The 24,316-nt window shown below is 38.7% G+C and overlaps 5 protein-coding genes across 10 annotated transcripts; 4 read left to right on the forward strand and 1 right to left on the reverse strand.

Moving 5' to 3' along the window:
* The first annotated feature begins 226 nt into the window (after positions 1-226).
* Positions 227-3,820, forward strand: LOC140768151 (uncharacterized). Of its 4 annotated transcripts, none has more exons than XR_012105742.1 (5): positions 227-376; positions 979-1,410; positions 1,575-1,868; positions 3,219-3,355; positions 3,434-3,820. XR_012105742.1 is itself a non-coding variant. In XM_073108414.1 (4 exons), the coding sequence occupies exons 2-4, from the start codon at positions 1,012-1,014 to the stop codon at positions 3,288-3,290; spliced, it is 765 nt and encodes a 254-aa protein (XP_072964515.1). In that variant the 5' UTR covers positions 227-376; positions 979-1,011; the 3' UTR covers positions 3,291-3,820. The 4 variants fall into 4 exon arrangements, 2 of the variants coding, with proteins under 2 accessions (XP_072964515.1, XP_072964442.1); XR_012105744.1 differs by having other exon boundaries at positions 3,219-3,351; XM_073108414.1 differs by having other exon boundaries at positions 3,219-3,820.
* A 2,235-nt stretch (positions 3,821-6,055) lies between these two features.
* LOC140759663 (BIIDXI-like protein At5g11420) lies at positions 6,056-7,778 on the reverse strand (the record flags this gene model as incomplete). Its single annotated transcript, XM_073096287.1, has 2 exons — positions 6,056-6,859; positions 6,998-7,778. Coding segments are annotated over 2 exons (1,323 nt in total), but the record flags the coding sequence as incomplete, so codon positions are not given.
* Positions 7,779-8,545: 767 nt separating this feature from the next.
* LOC140768326 (uncharacterized) lies at positions 8,546-12,234 on the forward strand. The gene is made up of 6 exons (XM_073108611.1): positions 8,546-8,705; positions 9,518-9,673; positions 9,792-9,959; positions 10,199-10,353; positions 11,418-11,587; positions 11,961-12,234. Exons 1-6 carry the CDS (start codon positions 8,630-8,632, stop codon positions 12,013-12,015), a joined length of 780 nt encoding a protein of 259 aa, XP_072964712.1. The 5' UTR covers positions 8,546-8,629; the 3' UTR covers positions 12,016-12,234.
* A 974-nt stretch (positions 12,235-13,208) lies between these two features.
* On the forward strand, positions 13,209-16,787 carry LOC140769291 (uncharacterized). Its single transcript, XM_073109986.1, has 7 exons — positions 13,209-13,353; positions 13,485-13,680; positions 14,158-14,243; positions 14,338-14,484; positions 15,399-15,522; positions 16,049-16,335; positions 16,434-16,787. Exons 2-7 carry the CDS (start codon positions 13,503-13,505, stop codon positions 16,524-16,526), a joined length of 915 nt encoding a protein of 304 aa, XP_072966087.1. The 5' UTR covers positions 13,209-13,353; positions 13,485-13,502; the 3' UTR covers positions 16,527-16,787.
* A 182-nt stretch (positions 16,788-16,969) lies between these two features.
* On the forward strand, positions 16,970-24,228 carry LOC140769113 (carbon catabolite repressor protein 4 homolog 6). Of its 3 annotated transcripts, none has more exons than XM_073109717.1 (16): positions 16,970-17,180; positions 17,259-17,706; positions 18,324-18,490; positions 18,672-18,737; positions 19,470-19,522; positions 19,814-19,895; positions 20,020-20,069; positions 20,335-20,425; positions 20,632-20,724; positions 20,872-20,904; positions 20,996-21,090; positions 21,198-21,349; positions 21,454-22,571; positions 23,063-23,151; positions 23,580-23,664; positions 23,827-24,228. In XM_073109717.1, exons 1-16 carry the CDS (start codon positions 17,094-17,096, stop codon positions 23,893-23,895), a joined length of 2,778 nt encoding a protein of 925 aa, XP_072965818.1. In that variant the 5' UTR covers positions 16,970-17,093; the 3' UTR covers positions 23,896-24,228. The 3 variants fall into 3 exon arrangements, with proteins under 3 accessions (XP_072965818.1, XP_072965978.1, XP_072965898.1); XM_073109877.1 differs by having other exon boundaries at positions 21,198-21,340; XM_073109797.1 differs by having other exon boundaries at positions 16,971-17,180; positions 23,066-23,151.
* The last annotated feature ends 88 nt before the right edge of the window (positions 24,229-24,316 follow it).

The raw sequence follows: 24,316 nt of genomic DNA on the forward strand, positions 1-24,316 counted from the left end.
GGATAAGAATCTCTAACCGTCTTTTAATTTTTTAAAATAATTTCACAGTCCTATTATAGTTGGACTCCCTCTTGAAATTAAAAAAAAAATAAAACCTAATCGGACGGCTGTAATCGTATAGGAGTCGGGCCACTTCGACGGACTTGACCACCTCGCCACAGTTGGATTTGTTAAACAGCATCAAGTCCGTTCCGCCTTTTTTCTTTTCACATATAAATTTATAATCCTGTAAAATGTAAACAAGAAATTAAACCTAAAGAAGAAAAGAATTTGGGAAGCAGTGGGATTGGAGGAGAGGAATCGGTTGTTGAGAAGTAGAACAGAATTCGTCCGTTCTCCGATTTGATCAACTTCGTGGGGTTGTTACCGGCGAGAGGTAAGATAAATTTTTTATTTTCTTTTTTCCATTATTCTTTTTTTAAGTGTTTTTAATTCTGCGGTAATTTTGTGTCTCTTATGACCTATTTTTGTTGTCTAATTACATCCCTGATCTGTTAGGGCAAAGAAATGAGATCGAGGAATTTTTATAGATTTTTATGAAATTTTCTTGTATTTTTTGCTTTCTATACGATGTATTCTGTATCGGCATGTGCTCTAAGTTCGGAGACTAAATCTTGGTTTAGGTTTGAACAATCGCCAGTTTTTTTTTTAATTTTCGAGAATAATTATGTTCGTATCATGTCGTGCATACTATTTTAGATTGTTATTTTTATATGTTATTGCTTTATTTGAGAAATTTTAAGGTCTCGTGTTTAAACGTTCATGCGGGATTTTTTTGGATTCCTCGGATGGATCTTTTTTCATCGAGTTTCCGAACAATGTGATTGGAGTTCGGTTAGTTTGTTGTTTGGTTTTCACGTTGTCACTTTATACTACGTCTTTTTAAGTGGATGTTTCTGGATTTGATTACAGAAATAGGATTGTTAGAGGAGAATGATCTAATCTGTTGTTTCTCTGTTTTCTTTTCTGAATCGTTAGGTGGTCTAGATTTTGATTAGATATCGGTGCACCATGAGATTCAAGAAAGGAAGTAAGGTGGAGGTATTGTGCAAGACAGCAATGCCCTCAGGATCATGGAGGCCTGCCGAAATCCTATCTGCTAATGGAAACACCTACAATGTACGGTACAATGGTTCTTCACCAGGCATGGATGTTACTATGGAACGTGTACCAAGAAAATTTATTAGGCCATGCCCTCCTCTCATTGAGGGCCCAAAGGATTGGGTTAATGGTGACATAGTTGAGGTCTTCGAGAATAACGCGTGGAAGCTTGCAGAAGTATCACAATTGGATGGGGAGCATTACTTCTTAGTGAGGCTCCTTGGATCATCAAAAATTGTCAGAGCGCACCTACCTGATCTTAGGGTGAGGCAGTCTTGGATCAGTAACAAGTGGGTTGTGATTCAGAAGGTAATACTGTCATCTGATATTGTTTTTGCCTTTCTGGTTTCAGATTGTGATTTGTTTCTTCCTACTTTTTTGTTATTGTTTATTATGTTAAATTAGATTTTGTGTTTATATACAAGTTAATCTATTGCATTTTAGGTGGCTGATGTGTTTATTCTTTGCTTCAGGATTATGAAAGATGCAACAGAGGAAGCATGAATAGTCAGACTAAGTTTGAGAACTTGAGCCCCCTAATACCTCAATCATGTATAGAGCCAGAAAAATATGGTGGAAATGACGAAATTAATTTGGGAAGAAATATTGGTGTCAATGAACCTACCCCAGGATGTGCGAAGAAAAGGCCAAGTTATGGCTTGATGGATGCTGACAGGTACATTAGAGCTGGCAATAAGAGATCGGTGGTAAAGAAGAGAAGGTGCCTAGAAGTAACAGCAGGGAATTCATCTGTATTATTGGGAAAGGTAGATGCTGTTGCTTCACCATGTGCATTGCTTGGTGAAAAATACATGCATGCTTCCGTAAACCAAAGTACTGAACTTTTGGAAGAACCTAATGATGCCGAGAGTGTTTCATCATCGGTTGGTAGTTGTAGTCCTTGCTATAGTCCATATAGGTCTCTCCACCATCCTATAAGAAGTCCAGTTCGAAATTTGGATAGTCACTATGATGATAGTGAACCTTCTTGTGCAGTAGGAAGAGAATGTCCCCATTATGAAAAGGAGTTGGAAGAACAAATACATCATCTAGAGTTAAAAGCTTATCATTCCACCATGTTGGCATTATATGCATCTGGGCCCCTAAGCTGGAAAAAAGAAGAATTCATAACTAACCTCCGACTAGCTCTCCATGTATCAAATGATGAACATTTGTTGGTGTTAAGGCATCTAGCATCTGCTTTTTGAAGATAATTTTTGATAGCTCCCAGAAACAATTCATAGGTCAGAGTAGGGTTCATTGTGCTTATTGTATCTCTTTCTTTTTCTTGCTGTAAAGCAGCTGTTGGATTTTGAACTGTGCGGATAACAATTGTGATTAGTACAGTGAATTACTGTAGTAGTAACTTTTGTAATTATCTACTTTCATGGAAAGAGCACGGAATAATTAGCCTTGATGGCTTCTAGACTCAATCTTGATCAGTTTATTCTATTATGTTGTTCCTTGTTAATTGTTATAGTGTTTATGTTGTATGATATTTTTCTGAGTGGATACTTGAAATTACAAAAGTGACCAGCTTTAGCAAGCTTTATGTCAAAATCAAGATATTAAATCTTTTTTGACATTTTGTGGTTTTCTGTATCTAAAGTGTTTTCTTTATATGGATTCTAAGGGCATCTGCAGCATAGACGCAGCATAGACAACACTTGGATACTTTGTCTAAGACCAGTATTTAACTTATTGTGGAATTTAAATGCAAAAATTGTGAATGATATTTGCGAGAATGCTGGGTCTGTCAACTAATTTATTTTGGTTATCTAGAAAATTTGCATGCCTCTCAGTTTAAGTACTTTGTGAGCACATGGAAAAGTTGTGATTATCTGTCTTATGTTCTATAGTATGTGAACACAGTTTCTATCTTAAACTGTTATTCCTTTACGCCGGCTCTCTTTTAGTTATTTGACTTATTTGAGTTGCCTGAGCAGTGAGCACCTTACCAGTGCTCCATGATTATTGCTAGCTCTAATGTATTGAGCAAAATTTCAGTATCTCCATAGTAATGATATCCAAAATTATGAGTGACTTAATGTTGTCTATGGAAAAATAGTTGGTATCCATATACGGAATAAATTTGATATTCCCCATGCATTTTTCAGGCTAAAGTTGAAGCCTTTGAATTGAAAGGTTGCCACCAGTCCAAGATGACAGTGGTTCTGTTACCTATTTAATCTTCGGACAATGTGGCAGCAGCTCCATCTGATCCCAACAGATGATTCTGTGCGCTATTCAGTTGGTATTATTGTACCTTTTCTTGTGACTTTGATTGCTGATCTGTAGACATAAAGTGTTTCTATGTCTTTCATGTATTTAGTTTTCTCCTGGATGGGCGAGGCTAAATGCAACCAAGAAGGTAGACTTTTCTACTGGCCAATTGTCTTTGCAGTTCTTATGCGAAGTGTATTATCTGATTGGCCAGGACTTTGGCACCAATGTTAGAGGTTTGATGTCTGGCCGATAACTGATTATACAAATTTGCCCATTTCACTGGTACTTGATTTCTTGGCTTTAAATTTCACAGTTTAAGAAAAGAGAAGTTCCATGTGAAGTGGATTCTGTTCTTTTTATTATATAGCCACTGAAGTTCCCAACATTTGACATTTTTGTAACTGACATTTGATTGTTCTTGTGTTCTTTTATTTACTATCACTTCCATTCTCTGGTCATCCAAGTTCAGAGTTAAAAGAAGGTTTATGATTAATTGACTCCTTTATTGCTTCATTTACCAAATTTTCAGAAATTTTCGTTTCTCTTTATGTTATATGTTTGGCCTTTTGCCCTTGCGTAGTGCTTTCATGTGTTTTAGTCCATAATTTGGTAGTATTTTAGAGCTATCTGTCGACCTATGTCACCAATTATTGCATCAAGGACTTCATATCATCACTTTTGTAGTTCAGGTAAGAACCTTATCAGCGGCTTAGTTTAGTTGTCAAGCTTATTGTAGAAATGAGGATATTTCTTTTCTAGGACTTTAATTTGTTTTTCCTGAACCTAACTTCTACCTTTTGCAGTTCTCAATGTTGAACCTTGAAGCATGGTATTGCTTCATGTAATATCATAGTACTAAATTTTTCTTTCCACCCTGTTTACTTATTCCAAGCAGTTTGTCCTAGCATTGTCGCCCTATTACTATTATCCTCATGTCCATCACCTGAAGTGAGATAGAAATAACATCGTAATATTTTGATGTTTACTAGCTGCAAAGTTGTCGTAGAGATAATATATATTTATGAGGAACAACTGATAATAGGATTTTGTGCAACAGGTGAACAGATCTGCTATTTGCTGTTGTATCTTTGATTCAGTAGATCTTCCTGTTTTTGGAAACTGTGTCTTTTGGATGTAAACCCAAGCCATAAATGGTTTCTGATGAAGCACCGAGTTTTTCTCTATACCCCATTTAACATGATCTTCTGATATAGACTTAGTTATGACACTCACTTTTTGAACTGCCATCAGCATTAGTAGTGGCTAGCCTCATTCATGGTGGTGGCATCTTTATTGCCAAGAGCTAAGGGAAGCATTGAGAAACATGAAAAAAAACTGATGACACAAATAATTATACATAGTCTTGTATAGATGGGTGCAGTTTGCAATTCTTCTTACTTTAATATACTCTTAAACATTTTTTCGAACAGCTTCCCCCATTAGATGAGCTTGAAATTTGACTGCAGGTTCAGATGCATTCCAGAAATTCAGGTGAGTGCGCCAGCTAAGAATCATAATTTTGGATATTACAGACTTTTCTTATAAAGGGTCTCTTTTGTGATGGTTAAAACCTTACATTTTGGCACCACAGATTTTCACAGAAGCAACCTTTCTTGTAATGGGTAAAAGCCATTCACATCTCTCTTCCTCGTGTCCTACACTGATAGGAGCCTTTTGAATTCAGATGCTCTTTTGCAACTGAATTTTTGTTTTAATTTTGAACACATTTACTAAAGTAGCCTCACCTTGTTAACATTAGTTGAGCCAGTTTCCTCTACTCCTCTTACTCATGTGAATGTAGAACTTTTAACAGAGTTAGAAATTGGCCACGCCAATTTTGGATACTTATTCTTACTGACATTAATGCCAATTGGATCTTGGGTATTACATCAGTTGACTGTTTTATCTTTCCTATCGACTTTCTACTCTCAAGCTTATTTGTGTTAACTGACTAATGAAGAATTCTTTCTGTTGAAGTTACACCGGAATAGCCTTCACAAAGTTGTCTTCGCATGTCTTCTATGTTCAGCTCCATTTAAATCTCTTGTCTATTATTCCCTATATCAATTCTTTAGCTTACCTTGGAGACAAGGTAATATACTTAGCAGGTTTTCTAAGTGGATTTAGGGTCGTTGCTGTGAAGGTTGTGTCAACGCAAGTACTTCTTATCTTAAACTGCCGTAGTCAGTAACTTATAAGATGTGAGCTGAGGAATATTTAAGGAGTTACATCTAGTGATTCAAGGCTGGGGAGAATTTAGTCAAAAGTTTGCTAATTGTTTGCCGGAAATCTTAAACGATGTTCATCTCTGTTTAACACTGCTCTTTTATCTTTTCTTTGCATGCTACGGCAACACTGTCATATGTTGCCAGGCACAAGAGCATCAGATTTCGTGTTCCTTATTTAAGTGGTTTGCTGTTAAGAATGGCAAATCAACTCACAGATCACTCAGTTAGTGCTGTATATGAGGTGCGGTTTGAAAAATGGAAAGCCTTCCCAACTGGCCACCGTTGGTTCCAGGAGTTGTTACTGGAGTTAAACAATATTTTGTATCATTCTTGTCATTGGAGTGAGCAGTTCCTGTAACTAATAATTATTGCTACAATTACTCAAACAGAGTACTTTAATGTTTCAGTGGATGATTGTTAAATAATTATTACATGTGAGCAATGCACTCAGATGACTAGTTTCTCCCACTGAATTGTTTCAATTGTTGTTTGATGCAAGGGTAGATTCAAGTATGGAAACGCTCTTGAGATTGCTCGGTCAGAGGACAAGTCATTTGCTTGATGATATATAGAACATCTATTTCACCAAGGTACATTCGTTTTAAAAGAACTTCCAGAAATAGGGAAACTCTTTTGAGTTGAATAGGTGAGTAATAGTTTAACGCCGAAACTAGCTTAGAGAATCATTTATTTCTTTCATTACTTCTAAAAAAAGAGTTATTTGCAACAACAACAAAAAAGAAAGAAAATTAAACTTCGGTCTCACAGAAGTCTACGAGCCGGACTCCGGGCGGTCAACAGGATGACATCATCAACAACAGGTCCACAGAGTGACCCATCGATCTTCGTATGGTAATAACTACTCAGGAACACCACTCGAGTCCTCTCCTCCTCCGCCGTGAACCGGAGCACCGCCCTCTTGAAACCACCCTTCCCCTTCGACTCGTACGGTATCCTCACCATTCCCCTAGCAGCGAAGGCCTTTACCGCCATCTGGCCGCCGCATCCGTCACCGGCGTCCCCCACCGAGAACGTCATCGCGTACGTCGTCCCCGGCGCCGTGCGCGCCACCTGTGCGAGAGCCGCCTCCTCTCCCGCCACCAACTCCACCGCCCGGTTCCCTCGCGGCACCGCGTAGTGCGCCGAGTCGACGTACTTGGCGGACTTCGACGTGGATGACACCACCGACCACGATGGGAGTGGGGAGTGGACGTCTTCGGCGTTTGGAGGGATGAGGACTCCCCATGAAGTATTGGAGAAGATGAACGGTCCCTCCTCGAAATCCCCGTTCTTGAGCACGTTCCCTGTGAGAAATCATGGAACAGGGCCCAAGTGAGCTTACGAAGGGAGACGTTCACCTCCGATTCCTAGACCTAAAAAAAATGGTAAATTTAGCGTTCATTTTTTATTGCATGAAGCATCTGCAAGTAAAGAGCGATTACTATCCGTGAGGGGAGGAGGGTAGAGAGTCCGGATGGCAACGGAATCAACGAGGGGTCCACAAGTAGGATCCTCCTCAACGCCCGGGTTATGTATCACCAAATCCACCTCATCAAGCTCCGCCTTGAACGCCCACGCATAGGAGTCCCATCCGCTACTGCTGTATATAGTCTGTATCGGAACCACACCGGAGTCCGGCGTAACGGATACGTTGAGCCGCTCGTTCTGGGCGCACGTGCGAGCTGCGGCGAAGGTGACTGAGTATGATAAGCCTTTCGAGAGCCTCAGCTTCTGCTTGACGGAGGCCTCGTTTCCGAGACGGACGGCATGGGCCCCCTCGGGGACGACGAGGAGCGCGCCGCGCTGCGTGTGGCCGGACTCGATGTACTCGACGAAGCCGGAGAGCTCCCAGTGAGGGATGGCGAAGGGGTCGGTCACTTTGGTGCCATTAATTAGCTGGGAAGGCTTGGGGCCGAGCTCGAAGTTGCCGTTCGGCAAGAGGCCTGCATGGGCAAAACAAGACAAGATTTTTTTGCTCCTCTGGCTTAAACTCGAAGTGATAATTAAAAATTGAGAGCCGAGAGAGAAGGAGAGAAGATTTTTGGAAACAGAGGGTCTTAAGAAATCATCTTTCCGTCGGTGATGGCGAGGGCTACTTGAACAGCGGCGCAGAGTAGCAGGGGTGGCGTAGTATAACGCATCGTCTCCTCCTCGCCGCTTGAGATAATAACCACGAAAGATTGTGAGACGATGGATTGGAAACAAGAAAGAGTTTGGGAGAATTTAGTAACGAGACTATTTATCAAATAAAGCCCTCGTTTTAAAAGGGTAAATAAGCCCCGCTCTCTCTCGTCCACGTTTCAACTTTTCAGGAGCGGTAATGCGGCGGGCTCCCAACACGATGGCGTTGAGAAAGTGACGAATCTGCCCTCTTAGGCTGGGTAGGTAGGAGTAGGTACCAACGGTGCCGGAGGTAAGGCCACTCGTCCCCGTGCCCCTTTCAAGGTTCGTATCGTCATTTTAAAATAAGAGGAGAATTTAACAATTTACACCCTATATTTTTTATATACTATTTACGAAATACATCCTATAATTTTGAGTACTTGCTTGTGAGAGCCATTTGCCCATCGATAGCCTTATTACTTCCATTATTCTTTTTTATGAGAAAATATTACTTCGATTATGGTTGTTTAAGCTCCCAATCGTGTATTAGCCTCAACGTTTATGTTTCCCTCACTTGTTCTGATTCCTATCCTATTCCAAATCATGACCGAGTTAAGGGCCCTTTCACAATATTCTCTCTATTAATTACATAGCAGTATATCACCGCTAATAAATACTAAGTAATAGTTAAAGTCCAATCACTCACCCTGCCACGTAGACATAATAATGTTAGAGAGGACTGCACGAAAGATCATCCGGAGAGCACGCCTCCAACAACCAAAACAGACAACACCGCTTCTTGCTCGTATTTACCGTTTGATTCATATCTGACGGATGGAGCTCACCGTACGTGTTCCCTATGAGGTAGCCGAACACCGATCGCTTTTTCTTCTACGGCCTAGTCGTCCACAGAATAGGCGTCGGTGGCGTGTCGTCGAGAGGCTCGAGTCGAGCTGCAGAAGGCGACGGAAATGGCGACGCCTCTCCTTCTCTACCTCTTGATCCCGTTCTTTGCTATCGCCAGCTCCCTTGATGTCCCCTCTCACGGTACCTCCTAGACAGTAGACCCTAATCCCTTTCTTGTTTAATTCTCCCAAATTCGAGTCCATTTCTTTCTCGCTTGTTGATGTGAGATCGCGGTCGGGAGCTCTGTGATCTGGGATCAATAGTTTATAGGTTATGTGCCTTCTTTCTTCGCGACATTACTCATTACTATTGGTTACTATTATCTAAGATAGTTCGTTTTTTCTTTTTGGTTCCCGGTACTACCAGTTTGTTCAATCTGATCAAGTTCATCGGCGAAACCCCATCTCAGTTAGGAAATTATGATTGCGTTGTGCTTTTCGAGTTTTCATAATTAATTTAAGAAGTTGCTTTGGATCACTGAAGGATGTGATATAGCTGCTTCATCAGTCACAAATCTGATAACAGTATTCACATAATGTGTTTTGAAGTTTCTGCTCAGGATTTTATTTTTTCCTAGGAATAAATGTTCCGGTAGGTTTGTCTATTTAAGAGGTGGAAGTTTTATTTCCATATACTAGTAATCTTATTTTGATTGATATCAATTAGGAGACTTGCTCTCGACACAGGCTTATAATGTGCAATTTCTTTTCTCTTCAATATAGTTTATACCTATTTCTAGAAGGCTTCTTCGCCACTTTGAGACTTGTTCTCAAGATTCTCCTCTTCTTCGGTCTTTCTATGTTCAAAAATTGAAGAGGGGGGATGAAATTATGTGAGAGAAAGAACCTTCGATTGGTGGAGCTATTATTATTTGCTTTCCTGCCTTTTTCTTTCCTGATGATACATTTGATAATGTCTGGGCATCTGGCTAATGTCTGATTGTGCAACTGTAGGGTGTTATTGGACCGCATGCCAGACCGTTTGGTTTGGAGGATGTGGCGCTGCCAATATTATAGCTGATCAGTCAGTTAACTGTAATGGTCTTTGTGGAGAATCAAATACCCCACCATGCCTTCCTTTACATACACATTTATACTGTTGCGTACCAGGTCTGTTGGTGGTTCCTCTTATATGTTCAGTATATGCATGAATCTAAAGGACAAATCCTTTGAGGAACTACTCTTTGAGATGATCCTTTTTGATTCCTTGGCTCTTCTGTTTTCACAGAAACGCCAAGAGTATCAAACAAGTGTGCAAGATGCAAGAACAAGTTGGACTTTGGCAAGGAGGACATTTGTTGCACTGATTGCTCAGATCCCTCCATTATCAACAATGAGAGTAAATTAGGTTTTTGTAAGAGTGGTGCGGAGCTTGCTATGCAGTTAAAACCGCAAGGTAATTTGATGAGCATTTTCTTCTCTTATTAGTACCGTGTTCATATATACTTCTACTCCCCGGCAAAAATGTGTGTTATTTCTGTACTGAGATTGAACGTATATAATTAAATTTTTTATTCTTTTCAGTTCCTCTATTAATAATTGAAAATTTTCCTTTTTTCCAAGTAATAATTGGTCAACATGTGTGGCTGTAAGATCCTGTGGAAATTATTAACTTCGTATGCTCCATACATGCAGAAAATTTCAAGTGGGTTGCTGGGCCATGGATGAAGTGTTCCTCTCCTTGTGATGGTGGAGTCCGTTATCGAGATGTCTCTTGCTTTGGCAGTACTGCTGATGCATCTATCAAGCACTATCCTGTGGATGATGCTAGCTGTTCTTTGGAGGATATGGTAAGTTACCTAGTTCCAATGTCCAGAATAATCTTACATCTTTTCAGGACTTCCTCACAAATTTATTACTCATGTGATATAAGTCATCAGACTTTCTGCGAAAATATGCTACTCTAGTTTTCTTGGTTTTGTAATGGAAAAGGTCATTATTTCAGTTCGACTTAGGATCTCTGTTTTAACATATCCAGTTTGACTGTGATTGTAAGATTTCAGCCACCTGGTTCTCTTATTATCAAACCAGCAAATTTGTTCTTGGCAGACATTATATTTTTATTTATTTCAGGATACATTTAACAAGGTGAAGTTCCTCCCTTGAAAGGATCATATTTATCTGTTGATTATTATTTCAGTGTGGTTCTACTAGTTCCTCTCTTGTTGTTGAAACAATTTCTTTATCAGACTGATTTATAAATGACCTCTTCATTGTTGAATTGGCAGAATCCATGATCCCTTATGGAAACTATTTTGGTTACCTCACCATACATATAGCAGTGGGGCTTGTCATATCATTTGACTGATCAACATATTGAGAATTGAACACAGGACCACATGTTTTCATTTATGTAAGACAAATATTTACCCACAAATTAATCTGATAAGGAAAGGATATCCCATCACTTATGAACCCAAAACTTTGTGGGGTCTGACAAATCGGTGTTTGATTTCAAGTTGGGACTTGGGAGGAATTTCAAAGTAAGATGGCAGAGGAAGAAAGTGTATTTATCATCTTCATACTCTTAAACTTTCACTTTGGGCACTTGACATCTAGAAAGGTCAACAACATTGAGGTTTGAGGTTGAAGGTCGGTATTTTTTATAAGAACACTTCTTCCGTGCCGTTAGGGAAGTGTTAATCAATCGGCTTGATGAGGATCTAACGTTTAAGATTCCTAAGGGTATAATAAGAAGGCAAAAAAAATTAAAAGATATTACTTCCCAGCCAGATACTTCTTTCTAGGTCATGATTCTTATTATTCGATATTTTTGGTTTGGGTCATCAAGCTGGTTTGGTCATGCACTGTCATGTGTGTTATTGTTCTCATTATTGACTTGATCTGGTGGCAGCCTGCTAGACAGGAAGCATGTAATCTGCAAGGCTGTGGTGACTTCAGCATAACTGAGTCGAACAAGGACAAGAAAAGTGGAATGTCTGGTTGGTTGGTTGCACTGATTGTTCTTCTTGGGCTTGTGGCTATTGGAGGGATTGCCTTTGCAGGCTATGCTTACTATAAGAGGTAAAACATGAATTTTTCCATTAGAACATAAGTACTGTCTTATGTGCAGTTTCTCTCCAACACTCCAGCCAAAGAGGTGGCTACCATTTATTGTCTTTTCTCTGCAAATAATAAAATATATAGTGAGTAGTATTCAATGTTAATCACTGAGATGCTAAGATATTCTAGACATGAAAAAGATAGCTTTAACAGTATATTTCATTATTTGTCCTTCCAATCAAAACTCGATGGCAACTCTAAAGCCCTGGAGAAGCAGCTTCTGGAAAGTTGATGCTTTGTTTGGAAGAAAGCAAAGAATAGAGTAAATGTTTGGATGGGTTGTCCTTTCTTATGATTACTTTGAATAACCCGTCATTGTTATTTCTGCTGACAGGAGAACCTCAACCCCAAGTGGCTTTGTCTATATCATGCTGGAAGGATATTCTTGAAAGACCGTAAGATCTGGAATTAATTTGCTTTTGCTCCAGTGAAAGGCATTGTGTATTGTATCAGAGATTTCCCATACTATAATTGATTGTGTGAACCTGTTTTGTCACCCCGACCTATATATATATATTATTTTGTTAATCATATATCTGTCACTGGGGCACAACAACATTATTCTTTACAGACCTGAAATAAGAGACCATCTTGTTACTTTGTTTTCAGTTTGTGGTTCGTGACAACAATTCTTGTGAATTATGCTTCCATTTTGTTATACTTAGACTTGGTAGTAAACCTATTACATATTGAACCTCTTTGGTGTTACATATGAGATAATCTACTGCTTCTGGCTTGTAATTGTATAGTTCTTTTGCTTCCAGGTAAGTTCCCATGCTGTACAACATTAGTCTGATCTAGGCAAATGTGGATAACTACAATTTTCACTCCATCAACATCAAAATTTCTTAGGTATCAAAACCAGGTGTATTTTCTTGAGCTGTGTTGATTGCTCCTCAATCGCAGTTCTGCTACGGTGTTGTTTTGTTGTTCTATTTTCCATTCCGCGAGCTTAGAAAAGTCTTCCTATCTTTTTTTTTCCCCCTTTCTTTTAACCAAAGAAAACAACTTAATAAGAACTTCAAAAATTCAAAGTCAAGTAATGTCACATTCAAATTCTAATCCGGAAATCCCAGAGTCGGCTATCAAATGTGACGCATGTATGGCATATTTAAGGATCGTTGTTTATTTAATTTCTAATTACTGTGGCCAAAGGGCAACGGCCATTACAAAATAGGTTCAAATTTACAACTAATTAGAAGCGCAACGCTTTCCGCCACATTATTTTATGTATGTCTATAGATTTAATTGTTTGCCAACATAACTCACCTATTCCTATAAAAATAATTCCAACTTACCTACTCCTGTAAACTGACCTATTTCACACACACACAAAAAAAATACCAAGGACCCCCACCTACTCACGGGCGGCTCTCTGTGGGCCTAACGTGACGCTCACGCGATCTTATCTTATCCATGGGCCTACCCGTGGGGCCCAATTCCACTGCATTAAAGAAACAATCTGACGGCTATATCCCCATGATCATATCCTATATCCACGCATTGTCGACTTCCCTACCGTCCGATCGACGGACCTTTCAGTGTAACGTATCTACTATTAAAGCCGCACGTACGCGTCTCATTCGTTCCGAAGCCAAAACGGCAAGACTATCGCGAGAAAACTCCCGGCTTCTTCTCCAGCCTCGTTTTCTCCAAAACTCCTCGAAGCTTCTCCCACGAATTGTTATTTATCGCGATTTCGAGACTGCCTGCTTTCAGAGATAAAGGTTTGTTGCTAGTTCTCTTACCTTATTCTGGCATTCGATCCAGTTGGTGTTTTGATTGGTTTGGGTTCTTTTACGGATTCAGCAAGCACCTCGAGATTGGATTTGGAATTGAGGGTTGTGGTGGCCTCTAGGTTTCTGGATCGATTCTGATGCTAGGAAAGCAGCAGATGGTTCGGGATGAAGAGACGAACCAGCACGATTCGGACCCCCTTCTCCAGAAAAAGGATGAATCAACTACGGTGAGCTCGAGTGATATAAAGGACGAGGAGATCGAGGCTGCTTCGGCTGCGTGCTGCCGTATCTGCCTCGAGTGTGATTCTGAACAAGGTAACTTTTATGGATTTTAGTCAATTTTGTTAGGTCGATTCGCAAAAATTGGAGCTCCATTTTTTAGCTTGTGGGGGGATAATGTCTTAAATTGTAGCACTGTTCAATTGATGCATAGTATCTATGGACATGGTTATCGTAACTAGGCATTTTCCCCGTCTGAACTTCCAAGAGAATGGGGTTGTAGCTTATAACAGACGCGTTTGGAGAAATCAAGAACGTATAAATCTGCTAGAGTGAGCAGTAAGATCATTTTGCAACTCTTCCTAATATATTAAGCTCGCTGTTATTGCTTGTGAAATCTGAAGCTAGTAATTGAGGCATTTAGGAAGTCTATCATGACTATGTATGCCAGACTTGCCCCATAAATTTTCACCCGTGGTGCCAGGTTTATGCCAAGGGCATACAAATGATCGTGCAGTACCTGAAGGTATTTCCTCTTTGCTGAAGACTAATGCTCTTATTTTTCTGTTGTAGGTGATGAATTAATATCTCCTTGCATGTGCAAAGGCACTCAGCAGTTTGTTCACCGTTCTTGCCTTGACCATTGGCGATCAGTGAAGGTAATGTGTGTCACTGATATTTACTTATTGCTTAGAGATTTCGCATCAGTTGACCGATGATTTGATCTTCTTTTGCCATGATATATTTTTACAGGAAGGATATGCCTTCTCGCACTGCACGACATGCAAGGCACAGTTCCATCTCCGAGTAGAATTTTTGGAAGACTACTCATGGCGTAAAATGAAGTTCCGCATTTTTGTCGCAAGAGATGTTCTCCTTGTATTCCTTGCTATACAAACCGTAAGAATTGAGTTTTTGTTTTTTTCTTCCCAATGCATGCCTGTTTAATTGTTAAAGTATGAAGATATAGAAATATCTACTGAACTTGGTCAAAAGATGAGGAATGTCTCAAAATTGCTTTTCACGTATAATACACCATTTTGACTTTCAAGAGAAAAATTCTGGCAACCCATATTTAATTTGCATTTGTTGGAATAGTGGGAGGATAGGTGCTAGTTTTTGTTCTGTTTATTGTTGGTACAGCAATACTCGTCATTACCACAATTTTTTTGCATGTAGTGCAGCTTTGTTATTTTTATTTTTTTCAACATCAACTGTGTTTTTTCAGTCTTCATATTGTTCTTGTTGTAGCTAAGTACTTTTAGTTGGAGTCAATGCTTGGTATCTTAGTCTACAAAATTTTAGTCAGTATTGAAGGGTTTAAAATTTTGAAATGATCTTTACTATTTCATAGTGAACTTCATGTCCTCTTGATAATTCATTAGATTGCTAAAACAATGTTGCACAATGTGACACCTTAATGTCTTCACGTACTTAACCATGCAAATAGCATATTAGTTATAAATATTTTATGAACAGTGTAGAGAGCTTATTCCATCTGTTAGAATTCTTGCATGTACAAGTTATTCTTTGACTAAATGATGGCTACTTCAGATGATATTTGCAATTTTCAGATAAGATTGCCTGTTTTTACCTCTATTACCATTAATTCTAGAAAGCTCTAGAGGACAAAGATTTAGAACTTTAAAATTTTGGATTTGTCTGCTACGTTTAATGAAGTCACTTTGGTGATCACATCATGTTGGTGGAATAGTTAAACTATTTTCTTCGGTGCTGGTATGCAGTCTATATGGTCTCTTCTAGAGGTTTAATTTCTCTGTTATTTCTTTTTTTCTTCTTTCTTTCTGGTCCAGACTATTGCTACCATCGGTGGATTTGCATACTTTTTAGACAAAAATGGGAGCTTCAGAAACAGTTTCACTGATGGTTGGGACCGCGTACTTTCGAAGCATCCTATACCGTTCTATTACTGCATAGGTACATGAGTCATGATCTTCTTGTGCATTTTAGTTGTCCCATCTTATTATGAATTGAAAATTTAAGGCCTTGATGGACTCCTTCAATGCATAGTGCTGGATCACACTGTCTAGGTGCTATTTAACTACAAAAGAAATGTGCTATTATTGCGATTTTTTGAGTCACAATTTTCCTTATATATTAACTTCTAATGACTACCTAATTACAGTCAAGTTAGCCACAACTTGAACAAGATGGTGAACTCCCATTTGAAATAATATAATATTGAATCTTGGTGGAATGGTTTAATTTGTAGTGACGAACAGGAACTTACATTGACTACTACCTGGAACATGCAGCTTAATTCAGCAATTTTCTGCTTTGTGTTATCTTTCTTCCGGTCTGACTTGTCATGTGATCATTAGTTTCTTAGTTACCTCAAACATAAAGAACTTCCGAGGCTGATGATATGGCGGATGAGAATATAGTTTTATACTGGTTAGTTTTACCTCTAGGAGCTAAGATGGGCTTGTTGCACATGTTGCAGGTGTCTTGGTATTCTTTGTGTTGCTTGGCTTTGTCGGGCTGATGCTGCATTGCTCATCATTCAATAACAATGATCCCTGCATAACTGGATGCCGTAACTGCTGCTATGGGTGGGGCATCTTGGACTGCTTCCCTGCTTCAATGGAGGCTTGCTTTGCTCTGGTTGTCATCTTTGTCATTGTTTTTGCTATCCTCGGAATCGCCTATGGTTTCCTTGCCGCCACCATGGCCATTCAGAGGATCTGGCAGAGACACTACCACATCCTGACCAAGAGGGAGCTTACAAAGGCAAGAATATTCTTTAGTAGAGACTTAAATTTCTTCAATCTTTGTTTCACCTTTAACATCATATTGATTTAGTTTCAGTCGATTTCAATGATCTGCAGGAATATGTAGCAGAAGACCTCCGTGGATGTTATACCCTACCAAAATTGGACCCAGAACATGAGCAGCGTCTGAAAATGCTGAATCTTCTATAGCTACTTGTCTGGATATATGATCATAGCAAGACAGAGGAGCATTTATATGTTCTCTTATACCAGTTGTATAAATCTTTGTCAAGGAAGATGGAATTTTTCCCTTTTACTTCAAAACTTCTTTGGGTGTACATGATGGGTGGCCCACATTTGGACTCCAGAATTTGCCAGATATTCCTATTGTAGAACTCGGAAAGCCTTAATTTCGCACAACAAAGTTCAGCTTTATATAAAGAGAAAATATATATAAAAAAAAGTTAATCACTGTGCTTGTTAATTCTCTATATGTTTCTTTGTTTCTAGATTTCTAAAGGCATAAAGCTCTAACATCATGAACATAATGATCATATAAATCAAATATTGATCTTAATAAGGTCACAATCGCGTTATCTCTTTCTTAGCCTATTTATTTTCATATAAAAAAAATTGAAAAAGGAGATGTAGTATATTGTACTGTCCTCTCTCTCTCTCTCTCTCTCTCTCTCTCTCCCCGTGGCGGTGTTTCTCCCGAGCAGCGGGATTGGGGATGCGTCTCCCCGTCTCCTCGCCTTCCAATTTGTGAACATCGCCATGCGATTCACTTCTCCTTCGCTTCACTCCGTCGCCGCCTCCGCGACCAACTCCTCCATGTCGTCTTCTTCTTCTTCCCGGTTCAACGTGCGTTGATCCTCCACTCCTTCGAACCCCTCGAAACCCTAACCGTAACCCTGACGCCATTTCTTCTCTTTCGAGCAGGCTCGAGGCCGGAATCCATGGCGACGAGGCTTCTGCGACCGGGGGCGGCCGTCGGCGCCGGAAGGCGGCGACTCGCACATCAAGAGCGTGAGGGACGCGAACTACGAGATGCGTCACGGCCAGAGAGGCGGCGGCGGTTGGGTTCCTCGAGGCGCTCCGAGGCAGTCGTACCGCCCGCGAATCCCTTACTATCAACCGCCGCCACAGTGGTATGGTCCTCCGCCGGCCGGAAACGGGCACCCTCCGCCTTATTGCTATCCTCCTGCTCCAGGATTTGGGCCTCCGCCGCCGTCGTATGGTCCTCCAGCGACTGCATATGGCGCTCCTAAGATTTCCTATGGACCCTTTCCTCTGCCTAAGGTGGAAAACCCTCAGCCACCACAGCCCAGGCTAGCAGATTATCGCCGGGACTGGTGCTTTGCTTCTTCACAGCCGCCACCGCAATCTGGTGAGAGCTGTTATCTTTTGTTTCGCTGGGGTTTTAAATACATGGAGAGTTTACTGTTTCAGGCTATACGATTGAACGTTATTTCTAAATGAGAGAGCTTGCAAAACGTGTGTGCTTGGTTGCACTTGAACCGTTAGAATGTTGATTTATTTTATAATGTTGATTGTACTTGACAAAACAAGTTCTTGAGATAAGGTAAATTAACTGTGTTAAGTAGCAGTTTGTGCATATGTAGCTGAGAATAAGGTCAGTTGTATGCATGATTCAAAACATGGTAGTTGATACTTATTGTAAAAAAAGGTGTAAGACTGTGTTGTGTAGCTTTCTTAGTTTTTGTTATTTCCTATGGTTGTCTACCAATACACTCATAATTTAAATATGAAATTTTACGAGTCTACCCATCAAATTTCAACTCCATTTCACTATTTTACCTATAAGTTAAAAGCAAAAGAGTACTTTTCAGTTTTAATTCTCTCTCTCTGTTTTTTTTTTTTTTTTTTTTTTTTTTTGGAGAGAAAGAGATTCAGTTACTTCTGTTGTTTGTCACTTTATCCTTTTTTGTACTTATCTTTTCACTGCATAGTTATTTTACTTTTCGATATTTTGGACTCCTTCAGAGCGTTTTCTTGTGCTCTCATACAACATTCTTGCTGATTACCTGGCTCGAGAGCATCAATCCAAACTTTACTTTCACATACCTAATTACATTTTGGATTGGGAATGGAGGAAGAAAAGGTTACTCTTTGAGTTTGGATTGTGGTCCCCTGATGTAATTTGTCTTCAGGTAAATTCTTTTACAAATATAATGACCACTTTCGTGAAGATCTTCTCACTTCCATTTTATTGTATTTGCACCTAAATGAGGATGGTTCTCAAGCATTTAGCTGTTTTTTTTATTGTTCTGTTGCATTTCAATAGCTGCAGTGGCCTTCATCTTATTAGTTATTTGCTAATACCACTTTTAGGAGGTTGACAGATTTCATGAGCTAAAAGAAGAACTGGCAATCAGAGGATATAGTGGTATATGGAAGGTAATTTTTGGACTCCTTTGCCTTTTCAATTTGTTTTAATTGATATATTTTGATGTGTATAAATTAATATGTATGAACTTAACTAGTTTTCTACATAAAGTAGGCTAGGGAGATTCTATGTGAATGAGAATGCTAAAATTGTTCAAGACCATTATAGTTGTGCGGATTTTTCCCATTGGCTGACTGCAGTTATCTGATTCTGAAAATGATCCTTCTATTGTCTGTATCAATCAGTTTAACTGCATAAAAACAACTCGGAATTAGCTGCTTCAGACTGAGATTATTAGATAATCAACTATCATAGATCAAATAAGATTAAAGCATTTGTTCTGACACTAGTTCTACTTGCTCTTAAATGGCTAGTTAGCTTTGTTGAACTTGATGTTTCTAATTATCTTGGACAAAATAATTAATAAATCTTACTTACAATAAGACTTAGACTGATTTTTTAGATAATCAACTATCATAAGTTAAATTAGATTAAAGCATTAGTTCAAACCCTAGTTCTACTTGCACTTAAATGGCTAGTTAGCTTTGTTGAATTTGATGTTTCTAACTATTTTGGACAAAATGATAATAAATCTAATTTACAATAGGATTTTATGGCCATCACCACTTAGATAACCACGTGCACGCACATATTTCTGAATGGAACTTTCAACTATGAGAATCTAATAAAACATATAGTTGATTTTGCTTTTTTAATATAAAATTATTAAATTGATCGTGCAGATGCGCACTGGAAATGCTATTGATGGGTGTGCAATCTTTTGGCGGAACAATAGGTAGACCGCTTAACTATTCTGTCTATATATATTAAGGTTTAATTATCTATCTTTTGATTGCATTTCTATGATTTGTATCATTAAGTTTTTGTACCTTTTCTGTTCTATTTATGTTGCTAATACAGAAATTTAGATGATATTACAGAATAAACCCTTTTAACATATCTTTACTTGATTTTCTAGGTAGATAACATGAATATGTACTGGTTATCTTAGATGTAGTTTCATTAGGATTTCATTGCTAATTTAGAATTAGGATATTTTAGTTATCAGTTTCCTTTTTTGCATCAGATTCCAGCTACGGCATGAGGAGCAGATTGAGTTCAATAAACTTGGACTTCGAGACAATGTAGCGCAGATTTGCGTTTTGGAGGTACACTCGATCCTTTGCCAGATTAATTTATATGAAGGTGTTCATGCATGCATTCTGTTTATCTTTCAGTGGGTAACATTGTGTCGTGCCATTTAAATATAGCGGCATTCTTTTTCTTGGCCAGTCAAGGATTCAAGGCCCTGCTGGAAATGATTCTGCATCTTTGCCTTCAAGGTACGTATGTTCTTTTGGAAAAAAAAAATATTAGTCTCCTACCTTTGTTCAAAGCAACCATTATCAGGGCATTTAACATAAATTCTGATATTACCTATTTTCAGTATATGCTAGCCTGAATGGCATCTTTTTTTTTTCTGTTTTACTTTCGAAGCCCAAGCTTAAATCTTTCCTTTATGACATCTATGCTTCATTAATTTCTCATGTCAATACTTAATACCCAAAGGTCCATAATTTGTATCCTATAATATAAGTTCTCTTGCAGTTCCAACCAATCAAGACATGCTAACCAAGTTGTGGTGTGTAACATTCATGTTCTCTACAACCCAAAGAGAGGAGAAATTAAAATTGGTCAGGTATTTGGATACCCTATAACATGGATCTCTTTCAATCCCTTTATGCATCCATTCATTACCAGAGATAGAACTTTCAAAATTACTGTCTTTTCTATTTGTGATATCCTTAAGAGTTAACAAGGCCTTTCCGCACTTTCTGTAGCTTGAGGATTATACTTGAGAGTACACTAGCTACAAGTAATTTTCCTAACTACAGCTTTTGACAGGTAAGGACACTCCTTGACCAAGCTTATACTGTTTCTAAGCTTTGGAATGATGCTCCAGTTATCATTTGTGGGGATTTCAATTGTACACCAAAGGTAAGCTTTCTTGTTTCTTGCCTGCTTTACATAGTACAATATCTCTCTCTCTCTCACACACACACACATGTTTATGTATGTTGTCTGCATCTTTATGTTTACACACAATTATCTTGATTTGTGACAAGTTTTTTCTTTTATATTCAGAGCCCACTGTACAATTTTATATCTGAGCAGAAGGTACAATTTTTTTTTATTATTCAGTTATTAGATAATGAATTGGCAAACTTCATGGTTTAAACTTGTTTATTTCTTTCTGACAACTATGCAGTTAGATATGTCTGGACTTGCTCGCACTCAGATATCAGGACAATATTCTGCCAATAGCAGCGCACAAAGGCCTTATGCTGCCTCTAATTTTTCCAAGTAAGATTTGCCTTTAATTTTCTCCAAGTAAGCATTGGTACCTGATGATAATGTTCTTTTCTACCTACATGAGCTTCTCTTCTGAAATGTTTTTCTTTCTGTTGCAGTTCTCATCCATCTGTTTCTTATTCAGATAACAAAGAAATTATTTCTAAGGTAGGAAGGAATAATTGTGATAATTTTATACCTCAAGATGACATGGCAAATGCAAATTTGGAGTCAAATCCTAATAGTGACACTAGTCAAATAGGTAAAGCAGGTACGTTTGCTGGTTGGTTCATTGTGGATAATTGAGACAAATGTAGTTCATAAATGGATAATGTCAAGCTTGTGTTGAGTTGGATAGTATCTCTTTATATACAGATGCAAATGGGAGTCAGGACTTGGCACCAGAGATTGCTTACTGCAGTAAAGAATGCTCTGGTAGAGCCCAAAATGAAATTAGAGGAGAAGACATGGTGACAGACATTCCATTTTCTGATATCTTAAACAGTCAGGTTCTTAAGTCAAATTCCACTGAAGTAGTAGATAGTATGCATAAAGATTTATCTCTGGAGAACCACGAATTCTCTGAATGCATTGATTCATCACTTGTGGAGAAAGACATATCTGATCCTGAAATTTCAACTAAACTTAGTTGGACTTTGTCTTCTGAAAGTGGCAATGAGAATTCTTTATGTGGAGAGGCTGCAAAGAATCATCTAGCTTCTGAATCTATACAGGACAAGAATGTTATCTCAGCAGAGACATCATGCGACGTCATCCAGGAAAATTTTGTTGATGTCAAATTATTTGCTCTACATGGCATGGAGAGCTCAATGGATTTGACTGCTGAAAAGGAAAGGGCTGATCCACTTGTATCAGGTCAAAGGACTTGCGATAATGGTATGTCAGAAGTATCTAATTGCTGTGAATTTTTGGGGAAATTTCCTGATTTGTCTCTTGGTGAAATCAAAGATGCAAATTCTTATGGATATTATGGTAATTTTGTATCAACAAACTGTGAAACTATTATTCCTAAGGCCATTTCCAATGATTATGCTCCTAATCAACTGGAGTTTGAAGAAACTAGTAAATATTCAGGAGATTCTGCTTCTTCCTTTGGCCTTACTTTTCAAGGAAAAATTCCTGATGGTAATCCTGAGGGCGATTGTATACTTCATGATATATCCAGCTCACATGAGAATTCTGATCCAAATTTTTATAAAGAGCTTCTTGGAAGTGAGGATCCACAGGAATGTCAAAATGAAATGTTCCCAACATCATTAGGACAAAATAACTCATCGTCCCGTAAGAATTTGCAGAAATGTTCATCATTATTCATTGACACTGAAGAAGATCCTTGCGGTGCTAATCTAGAGAAGTTTACTTACAATCCGTACTTGTGGACACCAATGGAAATTAAGGCTGCATCTGGAGATGAAGAATGCACTGCTATTGAACACAATATGAAGTTAAGAAGTGCATATACAGATGCAGAGGTACATAATTCTGTCTCATTTTTCAAAGGAGGCATTTATTGTAGCAACATTCCTACTTATATTGCAAATACTTTAAATTTGTCCCATGATTGGTCATCAACCTCACAATCTATGAATTCCATCATCAGTAAATTGCAGCACCTTCCTATTTATTACCCACAGTGGCTTGGGTTTAGGATAAAGGTATAACTGATGGACTAAGAGAGAAAGGAGCATAGTTTTCCTTATCTGGCAATTCATTAGTGCTTTATTCTTAAGTAAAGTTTCCATCTCCACAGAACTCCACAAACACCCAAAATTCATTTGCAATGAAAAGATAGCCATGGGCATGTGATCATAGAGAAACAGATAGTAATAAATTGCAAAAAGTTATTAGTTGGACAGGGTCTCACTGCTACCCTAGTGAATGATATAGAGGATCTTTTTAGCATGATGGTTTTCTTTTGTTGAAAAGATTGAGATAATTTGGGATCTGTTATGTTTCTTCTCAGCAGGATTATGCGGGGACAAAAGATTCCACTAGAGAACCTCAAGTCACTAGTTACAACAGGCAATTCATGGGCACTGTTGACTACATATGGTGAGTAACCTTTTGCTAACTTGCCGTGTATACTGCTCATTTCTCAACATGCATACCTGCTTCCTGTTCTTTCCCATGTTTTTATTAATTTACACTGTTCAAGGTTCTGATAATGAAATTAAGGTTCATGAAAAGTTCTATAGGGATTAGCATTAAACAAAAATAAAACTTGCAATTTTTTTTTCTCTGAAGCATATCACTGTGATTATGCCTTAGATTTAATACTTTCTGTGTGCACAATTATAGACAGTACATACAGACAGATCTTGTAAGTTCATCCATATTCTGTAGAACCAGTAGGATAATTCCGAGGTATAGTGTATCATGATAGCAATACGGAGCTCAGTTCTCTCTCCCCCTGTATTGTTTAAAGGATTCCTTCTATTCTGGTCTACTAGTGACTGATGATTGTTCCTGATGAATTACAGGTATTCTGAAGGTCTGCAAACTGTTAAAGTACTGGATACACTTCCCAAACATGTTTTGCAACAGACAAGTGGTTTTCCTACCAAGGTACTGATCTTTGACAGTTAATTTCATGGACAGCCTATCAGCAAAAAATTTCAAAGATAATAACCCATGAGCTGCTATGAATTTCCTCATTCCTTTTATCCTTTTAATTTTGTTTCCTCTTGCAATCTGCATAGACTGACCAGCCTCTTTCTTGCTTCACAGAAATGGGGAAGCGATCATATTGCCTTGGTTTGTCAGTTGGCTTTTGCTAATGGCCTCTCCACTAAATAGGTTAGTGGTCAAAGAAGATCAAACAGTTGTAACGACAAAAGGGCTCGAAATGCGGAAGGTTCCTGCGGATGTAGGACTCAAGGATGATGAGATGTAAGCAATCCTTGGCGAGAGGCAAACCTTACTTTGTTTGCTCTTCTTTTCGATCAACAAACAAGAGTGAATGAACCAATTTATTTGCTATGTATTTGGCTGAAATATAATTTACCTTTTCTCATCTCAGAATGTATTTGTTTGCCTTAGTAGCCTAGTAGTAGTTCCCCTTTTGTAAGATATTAAACTTGTTAGATCGTTCGAACCACTTTCCGAATTAACTGGTTGACCCTGTTGCCATCTCCCCGGTCTGCTGTCTTAATGGAAGCCCATGAGCTCCTATTCTCTCTTTTTGGGATGCCAGCATTATTGGCAGTAAGGTTAAAAG

Source organism: Typha angustifolia, chromosome 1 (genome assembly GCF_048772165.1).
Source record: "Typha angustifolia cultivar Huaian chromosome 1, ASM4877216v1, whole genome shotgun sequence".
NCBI classification, from domain to species: Eukaryota; Viridiplantae; Streptophyta; class Magnoliopsida; order Poales; family Typhaceae; genus Typha; species Typha angustifolia.